Source organism: Lichenostomus cassidix, chromosome 20 (genome assembly GCF_008360975.1).
Source record: "Lichenostomus cassidix isolate B80296 chromosome 20, HeHo_3.0, whole genome shotgun sequence".
In the NCBI taxonomy this organism is placed as follows: domain Eukaryota; kingdom Metazoa; phylum Chordata; class Aves; order Passeriformes; family Meliphagidae; genus Lichenostomus; species Lichenostomus cassidix.
The window spans coordinates 6,820,684-6,831,684 of NC_139500.1; the positions used below are offsets into that span (position 1 = coordinate 6,820,684).

Consider the following 11,001-nt stretch of genomic DNA (forward strand, 5'->3'; position numbering starts at 1 on the left):
CACACCTATTTCATTTCCAGTTTCTTTATGCCTTCCAGAAATTATGGCTAGAAAAGCCAAAATTGTGTGCGTGGAAAGACATTTTCTGTTCCCCTCACTGTTCCCTTTCATAACCCTTCACGTCACATCGGTTTGATCAAATCTTCCAATGTTTGGCAACAACTACTAAATAAAAATAATTTCTTTATTAATGAGAGTATAAATTTCCCAGAAACCTTCCCTAACAGTTATTTCCCAGTTCTTACTAGTAGGACCTTACGATCCCAGAGAAACTGTAATTTGTCATTGTCAACACACCCGAACTGGCCAACTCCATGTTGAACTCAGCATTGATTTCATTTTGTCGAACCACTTTGGCTTGTTCCTCCAGGACAACATTTATTGCATCCATTGCTGAAGCCAAATCATAGGGAGTCAAGTCAAAAGAAGAGGACTCCTCACACAACTTCTCCTAAAACACAAGGAATGGAAGAATTATTCTGACTGCTCTGTGTGTTGTTTCCTCAGGCAGTTTCAGACGTGAGGAAGTCCAGATGACCAGGTTTGATTTCATTTCTGGTCTCCAGCTCAGGCCAGAAGATATTTTATAAACATCTGAATTTTATAAGCATACTTTTTTACTGAAATGTAGAACAGATTTTACCTCTTCCACATTATCAACATGCTAGAGAGTACAGACAGTAATTGTCTGATGTTCATGCAGGAATTTTTTTTACTTAGAGAACTGGTTTGTTCTTCAAAAAAGTTATTTCTATACTTTCTGTTTAAAAAGTAGTAATGGTTTAAACACTCAGTAAGTTAGACAAATCTTTCTCTGACTGAAAATTAAGGCACATATTGCTTTGCCAGGAATTTTCATTCACAAAAAGAATCCTTTTCCATGAGGAATGAAGATAAATAGTAAGGGCTTACCTATACAAATATTTGACCGTAATAGCTATGAAGAAATAAGTTATAAAGAAAAAAAAAAGCTGAGCTAGCTGCATGTGTAAACAATCTAATCAAAAAGAAATCAATTTTGTTTCAGGGTCATCACTGAGTTTCCCCATTTTAACCTGGAACAGTCAGCACCATCAAAAAACTATTGCAAAACAGGAAGCTGTTCTGGCTAATTTCTGCATGCAGGCATCAATTGGTACTTCTCACACACTACAAAGGGAAAAAAAAAATCCCAACTCCAAACAACTATGACAGGATTTCCATACATTTTTCTACAGAAAAAGAGATGTTCTGATGAAAGGAGCAAATCCTGGATGCAGCTATGCAAGTGTCTCAAGTGAAGTAGAGCAGACCCGGGTGACTGTTTACTGAAAGGACATCAGGCACTCCGACAACAAACCACAGCTGTTCAGCAGAAATCCCACTGGGAGGCTTTTCGTGTGGCAGAAAAAGCGACATATTTCAAATGTTCCTTTGCATTTCATCATCTGGGCAAAGGACTGCAGTCCCAAGACGGCTAAAAGCAAGAATTCATAATGCAGAATTATTTATTAGTTTCTGTTTCCCTCTATGAGTGAAGACTTGGAAAAATTACGAGAGCTCTGTTTGCCATCTACTGCACTTGGGAGAGGTGATGCAGCTGAGCTTGAAGAATGGATCTTGCATGACTTCCTACACAGTGTTTGTTTGCAAGTCTCCAAGAAAATAAGCACCTCATAAATCTGGAGGTGTACCCTTTGGAAAGAAACTATCACCTTGTAAGAAATCAGCAGTGTCAAAGGACTGTTAATTAAACTACAAAGATCTGCCACTGAAACAAGAAATGCTCATGATAATGAATATTAGCGACACACATCTGCATACAGATTTTACAGACTGTTTCCAATAGGACACAGATCTGTTTTATTCTTTGGATGAAGTGTGAGAAATGGCAACAGACCAGAACAACTCACCACATTATGAGCTTCATCAAGTATTATCACAGTCCCCTTAAGGTCCAAGTTGTGTGCTTTCCTGCTCTAAAGACAAAAAAACAGAATGAGGAAATGAACAAAAAGGCCACTGAGAAATAAGGATTTGACTGGCTGAGAACCTGGATGATGAGATACATTTGGGGTTTCCTGTATTTTGAAGTTGGATTTGTTTTTCCCTTTGAGAAAACAGCAAGTAGTGGCTCTGGCTACCCAACGTAGAAACAACAATGACTTTCTCTGGAAATGAAGGCACTAAAATATATCATGTAAATGTTTAAAGAGGTTACAATTTGCAATAAATAAAAATACTCCAGATGTGCCATATTGGGATACACAAGTTTAACAATTAATTTGCGTCACTTTGAGTCATTTTTGGCAACAGAGATCTGGGAAAAGCAGGCTGTAAAGCAGGGGGTTTGCCTTGTATTTACAAATTTATGCTTGTGCTGTCTTTGCAAGTGGATGTTCTGGAAATACAGTCCCACATCACTTCCCAATGCTTCTTTGCTCATGGGGCTTAAGGGATTTTTAAATTTATTTTTCAATTTATTAAACTTTCAGTCTTCCTGAAGCAGTAGAATCTAATTTGGCTTTTACTACAATTCAGTAATTACTCCAAGTTGCATGAAGATGTCAGTACATTTGTTTCCTCAACAGTTTCCAAAGGTTTCACTTTCTATCCATAAAATATGGACAACTTATTACAACTGTTTCTACACAAAGCCAGTCATTATTTCCAAGGAATATGTCCAATCCCTATTGAAAGTTTTCTTATTCTAAAAATCATGCAGCTGCTGCAGAAATAAAAATATCTCAAAATACATGCAAAAATATTGCAGTGTGTGACTGAAGATTTGTCAGGAAGGTGAATATCACCTAACAAGGGCACCCCATTCTGCAAAGCTAATTCTACACATATAGAAAAATATTAAAAAAAAAGACTTTTTTTTTAACTGTGGGAAAGAATTTACAGAGAAAACCCCAAAATGGCCTTCTCTACAGTCCTGAACTTGAACTGGGGTTTGATCAGTTTTGAAGCACACATAATGCATCCACTTGCTAGGCATAATTTTTCACTGCTTACTCACTAAAAGCCAACACAAGACAAACAGAAGAACAACTGTATTTAAAAGCAGAGACAAATGTTACCTTTGCGTCTAGTAAATAGTTGTAAGGCATAAAAATAATGTCTGCTTGCTGCTTCAGGCTTCGAGAGAGATAATAAGGACAAGTTCTGTTTAAAAAAAAAACAGTGAAACTATAATACTTGCAAAAATATTAAGAGAACATTCATCATTCATGTCCTATGATGTACAAAGGGATTAATAAAAGTGAACGGAGAAACAGTTTTCATTATTTTCATAAGTCACAAGGAGGAAGGTCAGAGGGCATCATTCACCTGAGCTTGCTTCCATTTTTAACCAAGTCTTCAATGTCCATGATTGATTCCATCAGTTCTTTGTTTGTACTCTTTTCTGTAAAAGGTGACATTAAAACCAGAAAGATTTGTTGTTACCCTGATCATCCCACTCATTCAATTAATATTTCATTCTTGAAAGACAGTACAGAGAAAAACACACAGACAGGTAGATTCTGCCAACTCTTCCAAACCTCTCTACCTGCCTAGCAAATCTCTCCCTACCCAAAAAGTAGGGCTTAGTTCCCAGGTGAAGTTAAGGTGAGCCACACTCACCTTCCACATTGTTATAGAAAGTACAAGCATGAGACATCACTTTCATTCGGCACATGTAGATCTGTAAAACAAAGCCTGTTTTAGCCCAGGGAAGCACAGCTTGTAAAGCACTGAAAGCAGGTTAAGGGTTGAAATCAGTTCTCCCTAACACCAGCTAATGAATAAATGCTAATCACAGTTCTTCAGCTTTAAAATTACATGGCCTTCTGTTCACCTTGCAAGTAAGGCTCTTTTTTGCAGCACAGAACACTCAGATGCTCAGAGAAAAATGTGTAATATTTTACCATTAATATTTTTCAAAACAGTAATTTTGATATTGTAAAAATAACACCTAAATCAATAACTGAAGCAATATTTTGGAATTATTACTGCTCTTGACAGTTAAATGGCAGATTAAAAAGTAAACTACAAATTAATAACTGTCATGTTCTACACAGTGACATCCTTCTCTGGATAGAAAATGTCACCAGACTCAGAATTACATTTTGCACTCACAAAACTGGAAACCAAACATTCCTAAAACCACATTTACAACTATTTTGTTCCCTGCAGCCTCTTGTAGTTAAACAATATCAGAGTGAAAACAACACACAAATGACACAAAAGCCTCCATGTTCTCTCTGAACATCCTCTCCAGGCTCTGATCTCACCTGCATGTGGTTGCTCTCCTGTCGTTTCACTTCAGGATTGATGCAGAGCTGCTCCCTGGATCCCAGCACACAGATCTTGGGCCTGGATACACAAAACTGACATTAAAAACAAGGCAAGAAAAAGCAGAGCTGTACATGCTCAGATTCAATATATCAGAAGTGAAAGACGCAGGAGAAACAGACGAGCCCAAAGCCAGGGTCAGAGCCAGAACAAGTAAATTGGTCTGTCTGTAACTGCTGTGTGTTGTTGGACTTTGAGGCACTGAATTTCTGCTGGCAGCAGTGAGTGTTAATAAGCAGCAGCAGCTCACAGCATGAAGTCACAAGCAGCAACTTACACCATCCACCACAAAATCTGGGCTCTGTTATGACAGCTTAGCCCAGTCAGCTGGGGTCTGTCATCCATTACAAGGCTTTCCCAGCAGGTTGTATCATTCAGAGTAAGGTTAGGACAGAACTGATTCACTATAAACATTCACAATGGCGTGGGGTTGTTTTGCTGATTAAAAGGTTGTATCTGTACAAGAACTATATAATCAAATGACTATGCCTGTCCAAAGAGCTCAGCTACACACTGGCATGTGAACAGCTGAAAACTGACAGGCATTGGTGTAACAAAAACAAAGTTCTTCATAGATTTACATCAGCCTGAGGAATTCAACTTGGTAATGGCCTCCCACTGCCTTAAAAAAATGTCCCCAGAAAAATATAAAGGAGGAAAATAAAAAAAAGGTAATTTTATAAGTTAATGTGTCAAGTAAAGAACAAAAACCAGACTAAATTCAGACAACTCCATGATTGAAGGAGCTAAGAGAAGCTGTGAAAGTATTGAAATAAACCAAGCCCAACAACAAAGAAAACCAGGTTCTAAACATACACATTAAAGGAACTGCATTTCTCTGGATATCATCTTTTATGCATTCATCCACAGAAGTTCAAACAACTATACCAGATGGGTTTCTCTACCTTTTCTTTGAATAAGGACACTACCCTAAATCATACTCACCTGTACACTGTGTTCTTTAGCTCATTAATGACCTGTGTAAGCTGGGAGTGAGTTCTGGAGGCATAAATTATTTTTGGAATGTCAGTGTAATAGGCTGCCAAATAGAAGAGGAAAAAAGCAGAAAGACATCATAAGTGTGGAAAGGAGAACCAGGGATATTCTTAGCCTCCTTCCCCAGCTGGTACTATGGTAACAGTTTGCCTTGTAGAGACAGCAGGAAGTTCTGTCATCTAAATATTCACACACACAAAATGAGTTAAATGAGTTTCTAAGAAACTATAGAACTAAGTGAGCTCCAAGAAAAAAAAAAAATCAAAACTATGTAAAACACCCTGAAAATCTAAAAAATGGTGAAGCTGTGCTTCAGCTGCTCAACAACAGCTCTGTAACTTTTACAAGTTTATTTATTATAAAAAATAAATAAAAGCAAGCATTGATTAACATGCCTGAGTGCAGAGATGGTGGTACTCACTTGGGACATCTCCATCTGTGGCAGCAGTGCCCCAGGAGGACACAGGTCTGTCAGGAAAGAGCTCCACCCCGTTCATGCGCTGGGCAATCTTCCGGGCTGAGATGGTGTCCTTGAAGTGCTCCCGCCAGGCCAGGGTGGAACACAGCAGGCAGAGAGTCTTTCCTGTGCCTGTAGGGCTCTCCAAAATGCCATTTACCTTCTTTATTGGGGAGAAATAAAAGAGTAGTTTGGTTCAGTAGAAAAGGTCTTGGTGCAGTACTGCATGTCCTCTGCAAAGGAGCAAACACCAGCTGGCAGCCCCACCAAGGAACACCCACACACAAGGAGTTACCAATGCACAACCTGTAGGACCCTCTAATTAACTTAATGAGGCTCAGTCAAAAACCCAGAGCCAGCCATAACACTTATTTAGCATAGGAGTTCAATTCTGCACTCTTGGAGCAATTGGAGAGTGTCACACTTCAGCATAAAATACATGAAAATATGAGAAGTTATTGAAAAAAACAACCCAAAAAGTGACTCCCAGATAACAGAGTGCTGGTTTCCTTTAGGATTAAGATTATATCCCACATCAGTTTGGGCAAAAAAACTTAGTCAGCACTTGGAACACCTCATTCTACTGGATATTACAGTTTTAGAGAGTGTGAACGTATTATAAATTGCAAAAAAGCAGCAGCTGAGCTCAAGTGTATGAAAGAGATTTAAATAGATAAAGATCTCACAACACTTTGAGATTAATAAGAGGACACATCAAGCAGGTAGTGATACAGAGGAATGCAGAGCCAGCTGGAAAGTCAAAGTTTCCACAATAAGCTTGTTTGGTATCTCAGAAGAAGAGGGACCATGAACATGTGTTAATCAACTCCAGCAAAGAAGACAATTATTGTGAAAAAAATGTTTTATTATTTTAACATTCATTAAGATTATCCTCTCACAGAGAAAATTAAGAATTATACAAATAGCCCAAATATTAACAAGACAAAACCAAATCTTTCCTATGAGGAAAGGCTAAGGGAATTGACATTGTTCAGACTGGAGATGAAAAGACTCCAAGGTGACCTAATTGGAGTCTTCCAGTACCTGAAGGGAACCTACAAGAAACATGGAGAGAGACTATTTACAAGGGCCTGGAGTGACAGGACAAGGAGGAATGGTTTCAAATTGATATTGAGTTGGTTTAGATTGGAGATTAGGAATAAATGCTTCCCCCTGAGGGTGGTGAGGCCCTGGCACAGGCTGCCCAGAGAAGCTGTAGATGCCTCATTCCTGGAAGTGTTGAAGGCCAGGCTGGATAGGGCTTGGAGCAACCTGGGATAGTGGAAGGTGTCCCTGCCATGGCAGCAGGATGGAATGGGTCCCTTCCAACCCAAACCATTCATGATTCTGTAATTCTGTGGAACCCAAGATAGCCAAGGACAGACTGCATGATTACAAGTATTACTTTCTCAGCCTTTCTTCCTTTTCCCAATTTAGGAACATCCCATCTATATTTCTAATTACTGCCACCTGCCAGCCAGGTTTTTAATAACCCCGGCAAAAATACAACTAAAAGGTCAGAAAAGCTTTGGAAAAGGCAGCAGAGAACACAAAGAAAACTTGAATTGTAACAGCCTCTTCTTAGAGAAATCATTTCATACAGTTGGAAATTACACACAGTTGGAAAATGACCCAAACCAACCCCAGGGAGGCAGAATTCACCCACCTTCTGCAGGCATTCCAGCACCTTGGCCATGTAGGTTTTCTGGCACGGGTAGGGCTCAAAGGGGAAATCCACTATGACCCCATTCACAGCGATCTTGGGCATCGTTCTGAGGTGCCTGCAAGGAAGCACAGACTGCGACTGACCTGCCATCATGGTGATAACATGACATGACAGAATCACAGAATGGCCTGGGCTGGAAGAGACCTTACAGTTCACATCATTCCACCCCCTGCCACGGGCAGGGACACCTTCCACTACACCAGTTTGCTCCAAGCCCCATCCAGCCTAGCCTTGGACAGTTCCAGGGATGGGGCAACCAGTGCCAGCGCCGTCACCACCCTCAAAAGGAAGAATTTCTTCCCAGTATCCCATCCAACTCTGCCCTCTGTCAGGCTGAAGCCATTCCCCCTTGCCCTGTCACTCCAGGCCCTTGTAAATAGCTTCCCTCCATGCTCTTCCACCGTCCGAACTGGAACTGGAACTGGAAGGGGCAATCAGGTCACACAGCTCCGGGACGCTACCAGCGGCTCCGCAGAGGCTCAGGGGCACTCGGGGCCCTGACGCCGTTCCCGCATTCCCGACCGCACCGCCCGCTCGGGCCTGTGTTCCCGCGTTCCCAGGTCCCCGCGTCCCCCCGTTCCCGTGTCACAGTGTTCCCGTGTCCCGGAGCTCCCCCGTTCCCGGCTCTCGCTATTCTCGCTATTCCCGCTCTCCCCGCTATTCCCGCTATTCCCGCTGTTCCCGCTGTTCCCGCTATTCGCGCACCTCCCGCTCCGCCGTTCGGAATCCCCGCGCCCGTGTCACGTGCACGCCCCCCCCGTTCGGCGCGTCACTTCCGGCAGGCGCTCTCGCGAGAGGCGCGGCGTTGCCATGGGGACGGGCAGGGTGCGGCGGGCATGGCGGCCCAGGGCCGGGGGTGCCGCGGTGGAGCCCCGAGCGGGGCTGGGGGCTGCTGCTGCCTCATGAGGGGCCCTGGGCAGGAGCGGCGCAAGCCCGGTGGGGTTTGTGCGCTGCTGAGTCTGAGGGAAGCGGAGCCCACTCCCCGGACAGGCGCTAGGTGGTGCAGCAGGGTTCCGCAGCAGGAAGGTTCCGCAGCTGCTTCCCCCGGGGCGGAGGCCGAGGTTCGGCCTTGAAGAGGCGGAATATCGGCTGTTGGCTCGCGAAAAGCTGCATTTCCAAAGCCTCCCAGCCCTGTCCGGGTGCCCCGCGCCAGGCCCGCCTTGACTGGTGTTTTATGCCCTTTTGAAGGGCTCGGCAGCATTTGATAAGCAATGCCCTCGGCCAGAGCTTGTCTCCAGGCCCTGCTGTGCTTTGTGCAGCGGTCTGACACCCTTGGGCGCTGCTGCAGGCAGGAGAGGGCAGAGCACGGCAGGATTCTTTGTGAAACCCTCGGCGTTTGAGGTGGGAGGGTTCTGTGGCTTTATGTTGAGCCTCGTGGCTCCTGCGTTAGGGACGGTAATGAATTCTGACGGGTCTCTTTTGTTAGGGGTGAATGTGCCGCTCCTTTGTTCCCGGCTTTTCTTCAGCACGATGTTCCCACCCTTCGGTCCTCTGTCAGTGTATCCAGGCACATCCAGGAACGGCATTCCAGGTGCTCAGGCCGAGGATTGGTTCCTCGTGTGTGATTGCAGTGAGCTGCTCTGGGTTGATGGATTACCCACTTTTGTAAGAATCTGGCTTTAAAAAATGCATAGGCATGGTTTACCTGGCTCACCAAATTTTGTAAAACTACGTTTTGTGCAGTTATATGAGAGAGAAGGCAGGAAGAAAATATTTTGTGCTCATCTCTGTGGTTTGTTGCTGCATCTCATACTGTCAAACGGTCACCTCATAGATGTGGCACAGGATGTGGCTTTTTTTATTCTCACTTTAAAATGCTTTATTCCTAGCCAGCTGCACAGCTTGTTTGTGTGTAGAACAGCTCTGATGTTAAAAGGAACAGACCCTAAAGGATGTAAATTAAACATTGTGTGATCTATTCTCTTCCCAAACTTGTGGTGCATTCTGTGTTGTGGTGTTGAGTCAGGGGAGCTCATGGGTATTGCTGTTTTGGTCACCAGCCTTTAAATTCCTTGAGCTGAACCTCACTGGGTTATAAACTGTCTTTAATTGTAGGGAACAGCCTGGAGAGCACTTGAGTTATTCCTCTGGGTCTTCACGTGCTCCACACAAAATTTAACAGCTGGCTTTGGTCATGTTTCTGACTGTGAACTCTTTCATGTGATACCAGTCATGTGCAATTAATCCACAAAATAAATTAGTTTGTAAAGATTGTGAAATGAGAGTGTGGAATAACTTCAGAGTTGAATAAAGGTTTAAAACACGTCATAAACCCATGGAATACCATGATGTTATTATTTCCTGTAAACCCATCTTTCCTACATGGAAGAGCAATATCAATAGCATATCAAAAGGGATTATTTTGCCTTATTTAAGTGCTGTTGATAGGAGCAGTGTCACCTGCTGAGAGAGGAGAGCTGGAAGGTGACCAGGCCATGGAAAGAGGGGTGTGAGTCAGCAGGTGCCCATGCCCAGCAGCAAACATGAGTCAGCACCAGCCGCTCCGCAGCTCCTGGAGGCTGCTCCTCTGCACCAGTGACCTCACCTGACCAGGGCTGCAGGCTGCCTCCAGCATTGCTGTCCTTCTGAAAACAGAGCAGAGGAAATGGGTTGTAAGTTTAAAGTGAAAAATGTATTCCTTGTCAAGGTTGCAAAAGAATTGTGAAGGTTTAGCGAAGGTGCAGCATCTGTCGCGGTAAAGACACAATAAATAAAGGTGTTGATCCTAAACTGGGTTGTCATCTTGGTGTTTGTAGGATAAACCCTGAGCTCTTATAAAGCAGGAGTTTGGAGAGGGAGGAGAGATTTCAAAAATGTCAGAGTAGCACAGAGTTGTGTGACAGCCCCTCATCAGCCTGTCCCTGCCAGCCCAGCCTGGAGGAACCAGCCCATCTTCATTGCTCTCTTGCTTCTGGGTGAACTTGATCTTGAATGGGCTATTTTTCATTTTCAAGGAAAAAAAGAAAAAAACAACATACAAAACAAAAACCCTGGAAAAGGTTTGATCCTTGAAAGATGATCCTTAACTTCTGTGAGGAAATGGCTGAACCACACCACAGAGACACTGGTGCTGTGTAGAAGTGCTAAGTGAATAATGGCTATGTTTGTTCAGAGGCTGCCCAGGCAGGATCTCTCTTCCCAGATGAGATCCAGATGCTGCCAGATGAGCAGGAATCTTCAGGAATGGGACAAAAGAGCCACAAGGGCTGACTGAAGCACCTGTGGTTGGCATGAAAGTTATTTTCCCCTTTTCAGATATGAAAGGGTTCAGTTGCCATTCATTGTCTTTCTGTGTCTGAAACTTTTGTTTACCCCCCCCAAATGATTTGATTTCTTTTAATCCTGATAGTCCAGGGCATTTCAGTCCATTTATTGTTGGGAAATAACAGCATAGCTTTCCACCTTGACCCTCCAAATAATTTGTTCCCCATTTCTCACACAGTGTATTCCAGTGGGACACATGGCCATGGCACCTTGAAAGCATTCCATACCCTTTCCGCAATGA

The 11,001-nt window shown here is 43.2% G+C and overlaps 1 protein-coding gene across 4 annotated transcripts in view; it reads right to left on the reverse strand.

Annotated features, from left to right (window-relative positions):
• RTEL1 (regulator of telomere elongation helicase 1) overlaps positions 1-9,015 on the reverse strand; it is a 44,570-nt gene extending 35,555 nt beyond the window's left edge. For 2 of the 4 annotated variants that reach the window (XM_085079241.1, XM_085079242.1), the window contains exons 1-10: positions 8,202-9,015; positions 7,437-7,551; positions 5,735-5,933; positions 5,263-5,356; positions 4,257-4,338; positions 3,607-3,667; positions 3,313-3,388; positions 3,063-3,147; positions 1,893-1,958; positions 298-451 (exon numbers count right to left, since the gene is read on the reverse strand). In XM_085079241.1, the coding sequence (XP_084935367.1) occupies positions 298-451; positions 1,893-1,958; positions 3,063-3,147; positions 3,313-3,388; positions 3,607-3,667; positions 4,257-4,338; positions 5,263-5,356; positions 5,735-5,933; positions 7,437-7,538 (919 nt within the window). In that variant the 5' untranslated portion in view covers positions 7,539-7,551; positions 8,202-9,015. The remainder of the gene's footprint in view (positions 1-297; positions 452-1,892; positions 1,959-3,062; positions 3,148-3,312; positions 3,389-3,606; positions 3,668-4,256; positions 4,339-5,262; positions 5,357-5,734; positions 5,934-7,436; positions 7,552-8,201) is intronic. The other 2 variants (XM_085079240.1, XM_085079243.1) reach the window with 2 other exon arrangements.
• Between the last annotated feature and the right edge of the window lie 1,986 nt (positions 9,016-11,001).